The sequence below is a fragment of the Haplochromis burtoni genome, unplaced genomic scaffold, assembly GCF_018398535.1.
Source record: "Haplochromis burtoni strain Fernald_Lab_line unplaced genomic scaffold, NCSU_Asbu1 Contig_2, whole genome shotgun sequence".
In the NCBI taxonomy this organism is placed as follows: domain Eukaryota; kingdom Metazoa; phylum Chordata; class Actinopteri; order Cichliformes; family Cichlidae; genus Haplochromis; species Haplochromis burtoni.
Genome location: NW_024582363.1, coordinates 896,541 through 913,870, shown reverse-complemented (window position 1 = coordinate 913,870; position 17,330 = coordinate 896,541). Strand labels below are relative to the sequence as shown.

General features: G+C 39.1%; 1 protein-coding gene across 3 annotated transcripts in view; it reads left to right on the top strand.

Annotated features, from left to right (window-relative positions):
- Window positions 1–17,330, top strand: part of phkb (phosphorylase kinase, beta) — a 102,335-nt gene that overhangs the window by 51,324 nt on the left and 33,681 nt on the right. For all 3 annotated transcript variants that reach the window (XM_005913092.2, XM_005913090.2, XM_005913091.2), the window contains 3 exons: window positions 50–127; window positions 2,416–2,574; window positions 2,885–2,979. In XM_005913092.2, coding sequence (XP_005913154.1) covers window positions 50–127; window positions 2,416–2,574; window positions 2,885–2,979 — 332 coding nt within the window. The remainder of the gene's footprint in view (window positions 1–49; window positions 128–2,415; window positions 2,575–2,884; window positions 2,980–17,330) is intronic.

The window sequence follows — 17,330 nt, the reverse complement described above, 5'->3', positions numbered from 1 at the left end:
GAGCTGCAGTTTGGAACAGCAGGGTTGTGTGTGTGTGTGTGTGTTGTAGGGGTCTTCAGAGGAAATAAGGCCCAGGTCAAAGAATACCAGGAACTCCTTGAACCCATCATCTTTCAGTCTTATGAGGGTGAGTAACCACATAAAAGCCAACATGCACCCACACACATGCAGTGACCGCTGAATGAGGAAAACCGTGAACTCATGAAGACAAACATATATAATATTATCTCATCTGGCCTGTCAATATAGTTCTTTTTAATACTTTTGATTCTGTTCTCTCCCCTTCTGGCAGCGACAAACTTTCTCTTATTAAATCAGTTTTACATATTCATACACCACATACCAAGGTTCACAGGGGTGATGCATCCAAGTGAACTCAACCTTCCCTATGAGCAAAAGAGCCTGGCTCATACATTCACCGGTACACATTGATGTGAGAGGACACAGTTAAATGATGAGGATGTCAAGAGCTGGGTGTTTCTATTCATCTATTCATAAAAGAAATTGAAATAATTGGAGTGCAGAAAGGATAATGATGTGAAACAGAGCTGACTTAAGTTACCCTGAATGTCTCTGCAGAGCTCTTTGTACTGGTTCTGTATAAATTAACAAAACTCCTGAAGTTAATTGGCTGGGTTTTAGAGGAGAACACAAAGGGAGTGTTTTCTGTTTTACTGTTAAATACTTATTAAAAGTGTAAATCCACCAATGGATTTTGTACTGTCAGAAGCTGCTATTGTATCTTCTTTTGCTGGTTTGCCTGACCTCCCAGGAGTCAGGGGCTCCTATTGTTTTGATAATACATAAAACACATGCAGGGTTCAGCTATTGAAGACATGCTAATATATTGTGATGAGTGAGTGAGGACGGTGGTGGGGGTCCTCAACTACAGTTGTGCTAGCCTTGAAGTAAGCATTTATATTATTTATTTAGTATTAGTATTTATATTATACACTGCAGGTCTCAATGCTCAATTCCGATTTTTTTGATCAAATCTGATTTTTTTTTTGTCTGCTTGTCTACAAATAAAATGTGACAGCAAATGCACTCTAGTGTGAACCCTCAAAGCGGCCCGCATGCGCAAAAGAAGACGTCACACACAACGCGTTCTGTTTAGACCCAGACCAGACAGTATTGTTTGACTGATGGCCGTTAATATAAAGACTTGTTTCGGACTTTACGTTTCCCAATTTTGCTTTAAGTTATAAAGTTATTTTGTTATTTAGATATGGCCTAATAATTATCCTTATTGCTGTTTTAGAGAGGAGCAGTGCTTCAAAGGATAGCCGCAGATTTCTGTCAGAATCTGCAGATTATACAGTACAAATAAAATGTTCACGTTTCTCCAACGCTGTCTTCCCAACAGTTTCACTAACATCTACACTGGATGACCAGGAAGCATTCACGATGTCTTCTCCGGCGCTGATAATTGACGTCTGTCTTGTGTCAGTGACGTAAAAGACGGATTTAATGCGACATGACCATTCAAACAGCAGTCGCTTTCTAAAACATCAGATATGTATCGGATTCAGGACCACATACTAGAGTGACCCAGGTCGGATTTGAAAATATCGGATTTGTGTTGTTCACACTGTCATACCATGATCGGATATGGGCCGCATAGGGTCAGAAAAGTCGGATTTGATGCGCTTTCACCTGCAGTGTGAACGTAGCCTAAGAGTGGGCACAAAAAGATTTAGTGTTCTTAGCTGTAGGTCCAGTTGCAACCACTATGTGTGAAATATCCTGCTAAAGTGCTAAACTTAGATGGTTAACATGGTAAGCCCCATACTGCTAAAGAGAATTTTTAGTAGCATTAGCCAAGTTTTTGAATTAAGCTAAAAGTACAGGGGTGTCTCACGTAGCCATTTATAATTATCTGATTTTATTTATTTATTCATTTATTTGTTTTTTAATAATAACAAAATAAAATAAAACTTAGTTTGGGAACAAATTGAAAAATACGCTTTAAAGTTATTTGCCTATATCTCAGCTGTGCCTCAGGAGTTACAGCTGGTTGTCCACCAGTTGGAAGGTTGGTAGTTTAAATCCAGGCTCCTCCAGTCTGCAAAGTGTCCACAGGCAAGATAATGAACCCCAAATTGTTTCTAGTCCATCTAAATTCAAATACCAGGTTTTTTTTATTAAAGTCCAGGTACACACAAAGGCTTCAGTAGAAACTGCATAAGAGTCATGTGTTTAAACATGCTAAGATGTAAAGGTGATCTTAAGTACAGCAGTGGTTCAAAGGTTAAACTCAGCATCTGTACTGCTGTATGATTTGTTGCTATTATCCCTGTGTGCCACCAGTGCAAAGTTACTGAAGTACATAGTTTTTGTACTATGTAAGAAGTAAAGATTATTTTTTCTTAGTCTTATGCACATAGAGCTTACATTTCTCGTCTCTCGTGCCAGGTCACGCTATAATCCCCAAGTACTACTATGTACCGGCTGACTTTGTGGAGGCGGAGCAGAACAAGCATGGGAGCCAGAAGCGTTTCCCTAGCAACTCTGGCCGTGATGGGAAAGTCTTCCTGTGGGGTCAGGCCCTGTACAACATTGCCAAGCTACTGGGTATGTCTGTGCGTCTGTGTGCTCATTCACTGTACTCTGACATTAATCTGCAAGTTCACGATTAACTTAAAACTAATATGTTTTCAATAGTTTTTCATTATGATTTATTTTTTGTAACTGTAGCTTAATACGTGTCTCACAATAATCCAAGGACCAAGTGTTTATGTGGGGTTTGTTTTCATTAAGTCTTTATGCGTTTACACTTAGTTACTTGTCAATAGTCGTGCGTCAGTATCCCACAGTATTCCCTACATTTTAATGGTATTCATATCTACCTTTTGTGGTATGTTTGTGTACATTCACTTTTCAGTGGATGAGCTGATCAGTCCCAAAGATATTGATCCAATTCATCGCTATGTGCCACGACAGGACCAGCGCAATGTCAGTATGCGGTACTCCAACCAGGTAAGCTCTGATGTAACTCTATCTGACGGTCATCTGTCATCTACAGGCGTTTATTTTCAGTACAACATCGGATTCAAGTGCTGAAGTGTTGTAAACTTATACTACCCCCCTGTAAATATGGCTGAAATCAAAGCATTTAAGAGCTTTTAGCCTATGAAGTAATTGCATCTTACACATGATGACAATCATAATTGTTAGCTTATTCTAGATGTCAAGTAGCTGTAAGTGGAATTTTGCTGTAGATGCAGAAAGTGGGCAGCAAGTGGATTGCTCACTCTGCATTAAAAAAAAGAAAGAAAGAAAAGGACTTCTATATTTGTAATTTCTATCAACTGGGAGGGGAGTAAAAGGAGTGGAAATGTTAGCAGTTGTAATGAAAAATCAAAAGCTGATTGCTGATTGGAATACACTATATATAATAATAAGAATGTCTCCAGTGGTGATGGTGTTCTCTGCTAGCAGCTTCTCCTCTTGTTTAAAAGTCTACATTTATTCAAATTTGAAACAGATATTTCGATTTTATGATTCTTATCAGGCTTATATCTGGATTCTTTATATAAGCTGCTCCAGGGTTATTCCTGGCATTTTAGATCAACAAACACCTGCATCAGAGGTACATAAACAAAAAGGTGGTAGGTGGGTGGAGGTGGTATTTAAAAAGGCGAGGTGCTCACTAAAGCCACTCTTGTTCCATGCCCACGTATTCACTTTTCAAATCTGGCTGGATTTATATATATTTTTTTCCAAAACAATGACAATTGATGATACTGAACAAAACTATTGGGTGTAACTCAGACTAGCTAGAAACACAGTTCTTCACCGCACAGTGTTTAGAGTCTTTTTTTGACATGGTTTCAAAATGCAGATACTGTTCGTGCTCTGGAGTTTGCCTAGTCACATGTGTTACTGAAAACAAGATATCTAAACTGAGCCACACTGTTTCAGTATCAGCGATCTTAGAAATGACCAGGAAATTGTGGGAGAACCATAACTTATCAGAGTTCTACAGATCTTCACTTGCTGATGTTAAGTTTCATATTTCAGGAGGATTACATAAGCTATGACCTCACCTATTGTGCAGTTGCATGTGTCAGCCTCAAAGATGTACAGTAACCTCTCAATGCCAACTATACACCCACCCTTACTCCCGCAAGGCAATTCCCGCATCCAACCTTAAACCATTCACACTACTCAGTCCTGCTTACCACTGTTTGTTATTCATGTGTGGTAAGGTTTTAATTACTATTCATCCATCAACATCTAAACAAGCAGAAACTCTCATCTTATTTTACCTTGCCAAAGGCCAGGCTTGCAGACGAGGATTAAACCCAGTCAATTTTCTCCACAAACTACCTCCCTGAATAGCAATCATGTCTGAGGTTTAATTCTGTATCTGAGATGGCCGGCAGCTCTGTGGATCACACAGATGAAGGGTAGAGATACATACACACTGGAATGATTTTCATTTTCTTTGTTGTACAGCATCCTATTCTGTTGCTGTATGATGAATTGTGTTTTTGAAGCTAGGTCTATAAGACAGTACTAGAACAAGGCACACAAGAGAGGACATATCCTCAGAGGTATGATGAACACTAGACGGGATCAAATAGGTTGCCTGGAAAAAGATCAGCAGACAGAACAGACAGAGAGAAACAAACAGCGAGCCAGAAATGGAAAAGATCATGTCAGGAAAAAATCAGCAGAAAATCATTTGTGAAGTGAGAAAATTTTAGAGAGAAATATTTGGTTCTGAGACGAACACGTATATTTTTAACTTTGTGAGGCTCACAAACATTCTTCAACTCAAGGAGGGCCACACTTACTGAAAGTTTTGGACATTTGCAAGCTCTGTGAAGACGTAACTCATCTCTCTTAATTCTGAATAATTGTTAAAGAAGGAAGCTCCCACGCCCATTACACTCCGTTACAGTTTTTGTTTACAACTTGTCTTGCCAGCTAGCAACTGAACGCAGTTCAGAAGATAAGGGTTTGGTCTACATGTGTTCTTTTATTATGAAAACTGACCTGATGCTTTATGCTGTGTCATTGTGTCGTTCTGTTGACTTCATCAGGTTAAAGAGGTGGGAAGTCTGGGCTTCTCAGCCCTGACCCCACAACCCAAACTCAGGTACTGCTTTTAGCAGGTATCCAAAAAATTAGGCAGTGGTATGATAGCAAGCATTGGCTTTAGCAATTAGGATCAAGTCGAATCAGTTTCACCGGCCATTATATCAGGAGCCCAAAGGCGTTCTCCCAATGGAATTCAGGCATTAGTTCCAGCACAGGGCATTCAAGTACTGTGGGTGACAACACAGGTGTATAAAATGTATGTTATTTTCACTCTTTTCAAACACACCTTCAAGCAACAGCATAGGTACTCGGAGTCATTGATCTAAGTCTTGAGCGTTGCTGAACGACTGAAAGCAGATTACTTACTAAGCTCTCTATGATCTTTGCATTTTGGAACAACCGTTGATTTTTAGCTGGGATCAAACAGAGGATTTTAAATATGTGTGTTTGTATTTGTTAATAGGATATCTACATATCAGCATCTTGGATGCAGGGGGATTGTTCTCAAAAGGAAATCAGTATGAGTATGTTTAGCTGGCAGCACTGCTTTTATGAATTCAGTGTTTAAAGAAGTGTGCCTTGTGTGCTAGACTCCTGTTAGGAGTAGGAGTAATGCTCAGAAATGTTCTAACAATAATACTCTTGAAAGTTGATTTGTAGGCAGTGTGAAAGCTTGCTGTGAACCTGGCCTCTGATGGTAGCAGGCACGGCTCTGTGTGAAACCCATCAACAAAAGCCTATCGTATTGAGTTTGATGTTTTCAGTCTCACGCAGTCCAAATAAATGTGTGAATGGTCTTACTTCAACTTTAGTTCTGAGAAACCTGAAGGAAATTCTGGTGTTTTGTGACAATGATGACACACTCATTAAATCCTTTTATGGTTGAAAGAGAGGTTCGAGTTTTGCACAGTAAGGTCATTCAATAGCTGACAGCTTCCTACCTTAACGTAACCATTTAATTCAATGTGCTAATTTTCATCATAGAACTGCTTCCATAGGTGAGAAATACATGACCTCACCTGTGAGTAGTCACATAGGAATTTATAAAAGGTAATATAATAATAGACAATATTGCAGTGCCATCATACAGCAATCGTCATAAAATGATGATTGCTGTATGTACATCTGTATCTGAAGGTCAAATAGGAACTTTCTTTAGATCATGTACATTTTCAAGAAGAATTAGCTTTTAAAAAGGCTATAGCATGGGTATAGTCTCCAAGTGTCATAGTTTCCATTTCCCTGTGTGTGCTCGCGTCGACTTGGATCCAACTGATGGAAGTGGTGGAATATGGACATTTCCGAAAGCTGTGACCAAAGTTTACTGAGTGCCTGCCTAACAGTAGCTATTTAACACACAACTAGGTACACAGAGTACTTCATCACTCCTTGGACATTAATGTTTTTCATCTGATATTTTTTATGGTTTTGCTGTCGTTATCATCAAAAATACCTCGTCTTATCTGGTCTAAAGTAGCCATAAGTTGTGATATATACATTTCAAAGACAGATATAATGGACTCTTGAAGGCTGGCTTGTGATGAATATTAAAACTAATTTTGCTTAAAACGTGAAATAATGATATTAATGTTTATACTTGGCCCATTGGGGCTTATGAAAGGAAGCATGACTGACATATAATCACTGTTACAGCCCAAGCAGGCTGTGTGGGTTATCCTGCACTCTCTCTAAGTCGTGTGCCAGCCCTTGTTTCCTGTGGAGCCAATTTCCACTTAGTAATCAGCACTGGCTTAAAACTGGTGTGAGAAGTTTGCCAGCTCAAAGTGTGGGCCAGTGTTGAGCTACCAGTGAGTGGCTTTGTCCTCTTGTAAGCAAGAAGCGTTTTTGTATTTTTCTTTTTAGAATTTTTCATTTCAAGATGTTTTTCCTTTTTGTGCTTTTGTTTTAGGCCTTTGATTGGCATAGCCTAGCTATTTCCCATTTATTAAAATACTGTTTTATTTGTGAATCTGCTTTGTTTGACTTTTTCTTTAGTCAGATACTTTATGATAAGTATTCCTCCCTTCCTCCTCCCCACCCTTTTGTTGAGAACATAACATTTGGGCAAATGTTTTCAGACTTAGAAATTCGCAGAATTTTTAGATTAAAAAAAACAGTCACAGATTTAAGCTAATGTGACAAGCCTGGTAGAAAATAGTTGGTTACTTTTGCAGCTACACACTGAACATTTTAGGTGTACTTGCACTGTGAATGCCATTTGCTGTGATAAAGATTTGAAAGGAGACAGCAAACAGGGGTGTTGCAGGTGAAGCAGATGTTTTGCTCTTCTGTCTGCATATCAGTAAATATGAGAAATCTTTTCAAGCGGTACCACCTGAAAGCTTATGTGAAGAGGATTTTATTTTCCTGTAAGACAGGAATGCCAGGGTTGTTTATTCATGCAGCTGGTGCTAAGCTTAGCGTTTCTTGGGGTCAAATGGCCACAGAATTTGTAGACTTCATCCTCTATTACCATTTATCCTCCACTGCCTCTCACCTTTACTTTTTCTTTCTTATTGCTTTGTAATAAGTCTTGCTGGATCATAATCTTGTGTTCGTTTTGCTTCCCCCCCCCTTTTTAAAAAATTTCTTTTTTCTTTTTTTCCGCCAACTTAACAGCTTTCTCTCACTCACACCTTTGTATACTCAGTTTGAAGCTTAGGTATCATGTTGTGTCAGTAAAGAGGCCCAAGATGGGAAGAGGAAAAAAATATGAGTGAGGGGAGAGGAAAAGAAAGAATAAGAAATGTAGTGTATACTCTGTGTGTGTGTGTGTGTGTGTGTGTGTGTGTGTGTGTGTGTGTGTGTGTGTGTGTGTGTGTGTGTGTGTGTGTGTGTCAGAGAGTTGTATGTGTATACATGTATCAGCTGTCCAGTTGCTTCTGCATCACCAGCGTCTTGTGTTTGGTCTGCAGGCAGAAAAGACACATGGGCATGCTGAGCTTTCACATGCAGTTAAGGCCTGATTTGTGCACTCCTATTTTCTCTTCTGTGTGTATATAATTCGGTTCTCATAATGTGTCCAAAAACAGAATACCTGTTCTATGCATGCATACATACATGCATGCATACATGCATGCATGCATACATGCATACATGCATACATGCATACATACATACATACATACATACATGCTCTACATATGTCTTTGCATGACATCTCAGTCTCTATATGAAATGTGTGTGTTTTTCTGTGGGTGCAGTTATTTACAGGATTGCGTGTTGGCGTACGTGTGTATTATTCATCGTGCCTTTCCTGCAAATGTTACGCTAACACTTAAAGTCCCTGCATCAATTCATTTCACTGGGGAGAATGAGATGCTGCACCCATGAATAGCCTGCAATGTTGTGCTGTTGGTTCCACATATAAGCTTATGGTATGAGTTACCGCAGGGCTTTTTGACATCAGCTCTGACATTCAGTAAAGGTTTAGAAAATAAAATTATTTGCAAAAGAACTGGGTTGCACTCCCTCGTATAAAATCATATAAAAATACCTGCATGAGGAATTAATGCATCTTTTGAGTCATTTCCACCAAAATATCAGGAATAGTCAATTTTGAGAGACTCAATTTAGAAGCTATTCTAAACAGCAGGATGTTAGAAGCTACATTTAGCTCCTTTGAATTAAGTGCAGAGGGAGATATAGTTGTAATGTAATTTTAACAGTTTCCCCTGAATACAAATGAACATATTTATTTTCTTTATGAGGTTTATTGTCACAGCTTTTTAATCCAGTTTCTACAGAAACCCTGGCTTGAATCCACTACCCTGGAGGAACTTGGATGTGTTGGCGCAGACATGCCACTTGCACTTATATTCCTGCATCTTGCTTCAATAGTGGGCACTACAAAGCATCTGTTTGTTTTATCATCAACCTGAATCTAAGAAATATTATATCATAGATTCCTGTATTATGCATAAGTAAAGAATGATGCATTAAATCTGCATTATGTGTGCACCTGAGCAGGAAGTGGAACGTGGATTTTACTCCAAACAATAAGCTTTTGGAGCTTTGATTTTAGTTGGTGATCGGGATATTCCTATATGCAGCTTTAATGCATTGTTGATGTGCAGGAACCTTTTACTATTGTAATAAACTAGAAGCCTGTTAAATAGCGTATGAAGCTGTAAAATCAAACTACGCAGCTTAAATATGTATGTAAGCCATGTGGCAAGAGGAGAGAAATCAGCAAAAGCGCATTATTACAGTGCTGCTGGCCTCTCGGTGCGCTAATAATAGTTGCAAATAAATTACCAAGATTATTTTCTTAGCTGGAGTCAGTGGATAAGCACAGCTTCCCTTGATATGTAGCAGCTTACAAAAGTTCATCGGTCGACTGTGTGCTGATTTTTTGCATGAGAGAAAAGGCGCTCCCAGGGCTGTGGGGGTGAGTCAGATCAAGCACACCCTGGGGAGCGTGGGGTGACATCCCTCTGACAAACGTGCAATAATACGCAGCAGGCATAGCAATTTGGGGATCCAAGAAGTCATGAATGGCTGTGAAAGTGAATTAGCTGCTTATGTTGCTTGTGTCACACACTTGCTATTAATGTTGTGTCCCTAATGTGCTCAGCTACTCAGGCATCCTTACCACTGTGGCATTCTCTTAGTCTTTTTTTATTCTTACTCTGTCTGTATCACTTGTTTCATCTGTCGCTTTGAATTTTGTTCAATTTGCAGTGTGTTCAACTAAACACGCAAATTACATACATTTCTTAAGCACATGCAAAAAGAGCATGTAGCCATCAAAAATAGCAGCTCTGTTATAAAACTCAGGGATCCTTTAGCTTTTGTTAGGCTTCTCTTTTGCATATAGATCCATTCACTTTTTGACACACACACACAAACAAACTCACACACACGCTTGGCCCTATGTGAGAATGAGGTTAATGGAAAAATTGCATTTGTGGTGCACACTGTGGAGGCTGTCAGTCATCAATCAGAGATAAGGCGTGGGTCAAGAGGGGCCCCCAATTGGATACTACAGCAACAAACATGCCTCCTTAGAGGCAGAACGAAAGGAGGTAGAAAAGTAGAGAATGGGTAAGGTTAGAGGGGTCAGAGAGAGGCGAGGGAGTGAGTCTGAAAGAGGTATGGAGGTAAAAAGCAACAGAAAGATTACCTTATTTCATTCTATATATTAAGCATGAAGTTGGCTGAAAACCAACTTGTTAAATCTAATTGGAAAATCTGGGAAATGTAAATCAATAACTTCCAGGGTGCAAACATAAAGCTTCATTAACACAACACCAAGACAGACTTAAGTTGCTCTCTCTGTAGCGTAAGTCCCGCTGAGAATTAACAACCACAGTGTAGCTTGATGCAATGTGTAGCAGCTTTCAGCTCAATATATGCTGCATCTGGTGGAGGCCCAAAATTCAAGCTAACCTCTGTGATATAAAACTTTAGGCAGGTTTGTTTATAATACCAGCTGACTGAAATCTTTCCAAGGTTACAAAAAATGATTTATATCAAAATGAAAACCTTTGGAAATGTGTTGTTTCTGGAGTTTTTTGGTAATAATTTTATAAAGCTAATAAGAATTTGCCCTCCTTTACAAAAGCTGTTGGAACATAAAATATAGGGCATTAATGCACGCATTAACGATGGGATCCAAAAGTGAGATGGAGTTGGGTAATCAACTCTTAGATGAATAAGAAATACACAAGCAACCACATTTGTTTTTTTGTTTTTTTTAGCATCACTTTGGTCAGATATTGTTTCCATTGATGATGTTTAGATGTTATATACACACTATTTACATGCCTGCTCTTAGATCTTACATTAAATGTATACACATGATAGATAGGGCTATATCTATCACATAATCTGTAAACGTGACCGAATATAGTGAACGAGTCCATACTGGAATCTGAATCTATACCCATCTTAAATACAAAGAAATAAATGAGTGCCATTTAAATATTAAGACAATATATTTAATACAGCTCTGTTTAAATTCATTTTTCTTTCTACACAGTGTCCCTGTAGCATTTCTATGAATAGATTTTGTGCAGATAATGAAAAATAAAAGTAGTGGAATAATAGATGAACCCCCCCCACCTCCCCCCACTTTGGTATATGGTTTGTGGGACATTATAAAGTCATTCTGGTATCACAACATGATAGCCAAGAAGAACACGTAGTAAAAAAGAAAAAGAAAAATCATACTAACACAACAGGAGCACCATATGGAGTAGATGATTTCATTAAATTTTGTAATGCCAGTCTGCATACATTTGCATAGTAATAAGAAAACCCATATTTTCAAGAAATTGCTAACTCCTTAATACTTAAAGGCTAACAAGTTCAAAGCACCTCCAGATATGTTGAATCCAAAAGAAAAATATTGTTATGGAAAATCCAACTGGATAATGAAGTTATAGGGTAATGTAATTCTTTATGACTCAAGAACAATATATAGTTGAGGCATAAATAACCAATATACCATATGGAGTTGATGATTAAATACTGATTATTTTTGCATGCCTTGTTGCATACATTTGCATGCTAATGAGGTAAAACGGAATTCCTTCCATTTACTTTTTTATTTGCACTTTGGATGAGAAGATACCAGAGCAAACATTCTCTTTTGTAGTGATCATGTCAATCCAAGAGCCTCTAGTTTACAAAATAACTGGCTCTATTTGTCATTACATAGTCACTATGCAGTTCTTTTTATTCCAGATGAAGCACACAATTTTCTTTTGAGCAAGAAATTGGCTACAGGCTGAATTATTTCAGAACAGCTGTTTTTAGTATAACAGATTTAATACAAAAAGAATAACTGAAGTATCATTCTCATTACTTCTTCATGAATCTGTGTATTTTCCATTGGAGCACAGCACAGGGTGGAGAGGAGAAAATGGCCTTATTTGTATCAGTCAGTTTGCATCAGGTGGCTGTTTTGTGTTTAAATGCATGCCTGCCTTCAAGCACACATTTTATTGAAAGCATGATGTGTATTAGTCCATTTGCTGAGACAAAGGCTACAATATGTGGCAGTGGCATCAACTCGTGGAGCTGTAATACTCATTTCAATAGCTGTGCTGCAAGATTATAACACAGACGCCTGATGAGATCATTGAAATAGGTATGTGCCTCTAGATTCAGTGGATTCAGAGGTCAGTAGTAGGACACTGTTCAATAATCTACAGATTGGCTCTTTCAGAGCAGCAAAGTGACACCTTAAGCAGCATGAAACAGATGGGTGTTAGAATCCTTCTGACCCAAGAGTGTACACACATCCACACACACCCAGTCACAATATTTTCCAACATGTGCATCCTTCACTTCATACTATTACACACAAACAGAATCACACATTTTTCACGCCAACATGCAAACACTTCCTTCTGTATCTTTTGCCTCACTCGCACCCTGAAACGTTCACACACACAAAGACACAGATTGAAAGTGTGCTAAACCCTGCTGTTTGCCAAATGGCCTGGTAGTGGGCAGGAAATGTCGAGCTCAGTGGTCTGTGACAGTAAAAGCCCTGGAGGGATAGCTACTGACCTTAACCTGCAGGGAAATGGACATCACTCACACACACTCATGCACTTTGCATGCATTAACACTTGACACATCACCCGTACTCGGATGCGTCCTCATGCTCATGCCAATATGTGCGCTGCTTTTATGTATTCTCACAATGTGGGTGTCTCTGTGTATCTGTCTTCCTTTGACACACCTCTACTTCTTCTTCTGGGTTACAAGCCGTTCTCTGTGCCAGGGGCCCCATTAGCAATGTCTGATTGGTTTGGCCTGTCGTTTCTTTGTCTAACTGTCAGTGTTGTTGGCCAACTCTGTTGTACAGTGTCTTCGTGTTACAGGTTGCTAATAACACCAAAGAAAAAGCAGACTGGGAGGCTAAACAACCTTGGGTGGAGTAGAAGAAAAAAATCCAACTAGAGATCAAATATTTGAACCTGTGGTGCTCAGTTCATCCAAGCCCTCAATTTAACAAAAGACTGTCTCATCCCTTGTATATCAAGGTATATCAACACTTCCTGCTGCTGCTACATTCAGAGTGTTAGGTGAGTGTGGGATTTGTGTTTGCAGCAACATGTACTCAGAAGAGGCATCTTGGCATCTATTCTCTGTTTATTCATAGTTATTCTTGACAGTGTACAAGCCCAGGCTTTACAATAGATGCACTTTTCCCAGTACTCAAATTCTGCTTTAAACCCAAAGAATTCTGACAGCAAACAAAAGATGCCCATTTTTTTTAGATTAAACAATTTGCACAACTTTTCTCATTTAAAATAAGTCTTTTGGCATTTTTTTTCTTTAAATGTCATATGCTTTGTGCACTAAAAAAAATTAGTATTTTTTTAGTATTTTTTAAAAAAAATACTAATTGTTAATATGTGTATGGAAACATTCTTACCCTGCATAAATTATATAAATTTACCATCAGATTTATGAAACATGCCCACTGGCCTATTTGGTTCTTACCACTGTGCATATGTCAGAATCATTCTGAATCAATAGACTAGCACAAAATGTATAGCTTATACACTATTTGCATGCTATCTAAATATAAAGAAGCATGTTAACAATCAGGTGAGAAACCAGGACAAAATCCAAGTCTGAAGAAACTGAAACAATTGTCTCCAAAGAGAAAGCCAGGAAAGGTAAATGTTTCCACCAGAGAGACTATAAGAAAAACAAGAAAACAGCACAGTGACCTGGTGCAGCTAGTTTGTCATTCCAAGATAAGAAACTAAATACAAGTGAAAAAACAAATCCAGATTTTCCAGCATCTGTAGACTAGTGCCATGAAATTTGTAGTACTAGTAGTGAAATGCTTTAATACAAAGTATGAGCAAATTCAGGCACTGATTTGTGCATCAAACATTTGTATGCACCAGCCACTCACCGTCTGGTGAGAGAGAATGTGTTTTGTTGGTTGCTGATGCAATCCACTCATCTATGACTTCAAGAAAACTTAAGGTCACTCATAGTTTTCTTCTGGAAAACTTTACACCTGAAGAAAACTATGTCTATCAGATAGTATAGGAACTGGTCCCTGGCACTTACTTTCCAATCATGCAGTTTATGAAAGACTGCCCACCTGCAGTGGACTGATGCCCCACAGTTTGAGAACCAATGACCTAATTTGGCACATCTGATCCGCTGCCTTTTGTAAACAGAAGGGTTGAACAGCAGGTGGGTGGTACTTCTGTGCTTATAGTCAGAGCTGTGATCCGGGTAGAAAAAGGAGTAATCTGAAGCCTGAACGTCTGGCTCATAGGAATCACTTACATATACGTTTACCTTATTTTACCTTATAAAATACTCTTTTGCCATCTTTAATATGAACATCCACCATTGTAAGAATATTTATAAGAAAAAGAACATTCAAAAGGTTCCTGCTGAGTTATTCATAGACCATGTTTTGTTATTTTTCCAATGTGGCTGTTGACTACAACATTCATTTTATGTATAGTAGCAGTGTGCTAAAATGCAAGGTGTGAGTGAGAAAAGTGGCTCAGTAGTGGCTTTTCCCCCCCTAAAGTTTGTTATCTCGGCTTGGCAAGTGTATTTTGGCTAACACGCGTACGTCTGGAGAGAGGAACAAAAATACAGGCAGGAGACAGAAAACGTGCTTAGGAAGTTATCTGAGCGAACAAAAATACTACCGCCAAGTCTTCCCTATCTTTTGGCTTGTCTGTCAGTCTGAAACGACCAAACAGAACTAACATAACTGATACATGCAAGACTCAGCCACCAGAGAACAGCACGAAGTCTGTAATTATATGTTGGGAAAGAAGACAAATTACTGATTAAACATAGTAATCTTTTGGACGGAAATTCCCACTGATGAAAGCCTTCCCTCTCATGTGGGCGGAGGAGAGACAGATCACCCAGGGAGCTCCCTATTTGCTCCCCAGCAATAGAAACTAGAAGTTAGAGACCGCTGTGGTCCTGGCAGTAGCATTTTCCCAGGAAGTGTAGAGAGAAAATGAAAGGGAAACAAGATTATAGTAGGAGAACAGGTACACTGTTTAATAAATACAGATAAAGAGATGCAAGCAATTAAAACACAGCCACATTGCATCTGTTGCCACTACCAGATAAACTCCCAAAAGTGTATTGAATATCCTTTGAGACCAAGAAATGTCACCTAAACAGTTCATTAGTAACACACCTGCTGAAGAAGTTTAAACTTTAGAAGCTCAGTTTTACTTAAAATCACTGTCACATTTTTCTTTTATAATGTAGAAATATATTCAGTAAATCATCAGACTGTCTTTTATCCTAACCTGTGGGTTTCCTTTAAAAGCAATTCCCTAGAGGACACTGGTATCATAATTTTTGAAAAGCAGCATTAATTCTTTATGAATGCCTACAGACGTTGTAGCAGTATAACATGATATTAGGAATGTGACTGGATGTTTACAGTTTGTCATCTGTGACAGCGGCATCCTGTGTACGCATTTGAAGGTACACAGACTGCAGCTCCCGTAGTGACCTTGGCACTTTACCTTTGCTGGCATGCATAAGAACAGCTGTGCATGCTTTAAGATTTTTAATGATTGCAGATTCCTCTGACTTCACCTTGGCTCTCGCATATGTCTAAATGATTGGATCTAGTTTATATTTATCTTGTTTGCATTTATGCTCTGCTCATCTGGTGACAGGCACAGCAGTGTATTCTATTTGTCAAGCATTTTAGAGCTTGTGTGTGTGTGTGTGGAAGCGATTAAAAACAGCACACATTAGAAACCAAAATGCCCATCTGTTCCCAAAGTTTGTAATTATGCGTGTACGCTGTTGTCTGTCTTTTGTGTGGACATCTGAGTGGAGCCTGGCACAGCGACTGGGAACATATTTGTGTTTCCAGGGTCATTGTCGGCCTGCGTGTGTGCATTAGAACTCATTTAGAATAACGCATGCTGGCAGGATTTGCTAGTTTGTGTTCACGTTTTGTTTTGTTTTTTGCTTTCTTTTAATGACTTGCAAAGGGGATGGAAGGTTAAGGCATTATCTAGAATTGCATTCACACGAAATGGAGAAAGACAAACATTGCGCGCTTAACTCTGAGACAACGTGTCACCGACAGGAGTTTGATCTTCATATGTGGCTGCATGTATATTTCTTTATTCAATGTGGCACTCATTTCATTATGCTCCTCTGCACACGTACAGGCAGTGGTAATCAGGCCACTTATCTTCCCCAGCCTCCCTGGCTCTTCAGGCATGATATCAAACGGGGCTGCTATGACAAGCAGAGGCTCCTGTAGCTCACACCACGGCTCACCTTTAATATCAATTGATTTTTTTTTCCTTCACTCATAAGGATTCCTCCGGCGGAGGATAATATTTCTGAGCTGAGGAACAATGTATCGCTTTCTCAGTCAGGGCGCCTTTGCAATTATAGTGGCCAGCAGCATGCAATTGAATTCTTCACTTGGTTCTCCTCTGTGGAGGTGACTCCACCCTCCTTCACTCCATCTGTTTTCCTCCCTCTCTCTTTTTGTCAGTCTTTCTCTCTACAGGCCTGCTGGTTTCTTTTTCCGCCACATTGTCAGACTGAAAAACATTTCCCTAAATCAAACTCTCGCCTCATCAACTCCTCTTCCTTCTCTTGTGTTCACCTCACATTCTTGTCATGGTCTCATCGTTATTACCACTAGATGACCTTTTGAAATGATCCAACTTTAAAAATGTACACAGGAGACATTTCTCTTTCCCAGACGCCGGATTGAAAATGACTTAGCATTACTTTTATGCCCCCACCCCGCCCCACATATTTCTGCTAAAACCCCTGACACTTTGAAATTCTCTCATCAAAATATGAATCTCAGAGCTGCACAGAGACCAACTTCCCGAGGACGATACAGAGCCTGGAGTCATTCGTCTGTGTAGGGGCATGAAAAGAAGGGATTATATTCCATTCAGATAGTTTTTCTTTCTTTTTTTTGGGGTGGTGGATAAATTCCATTGCTTGCTTTTTAACTTTATGGAAGCCTTTGAATGTTTTGTTCCTTTGTGATGTGATGCTCGCTTGAGGCTGCCTCCCTCATGCTGCGCTTTGCCAGCCGACACACTGGGAGGGATCTGACCTTGAAATAGCGTCACATCATTTGGTTCAGCAGAGGTGGGTTTTTTTTTTTGGTTTTTTTTACTCTTAAAGTTTTATATAAATTTTATATAGACTGAGGCTCGAGGAAAACATTGTGTCAATCAATAAATATCCTCATAAGTCACTGTATGTTATAGGCAAATGAAAACCGCTATAAATTCTAGGTTTACATCACCAGAACATTT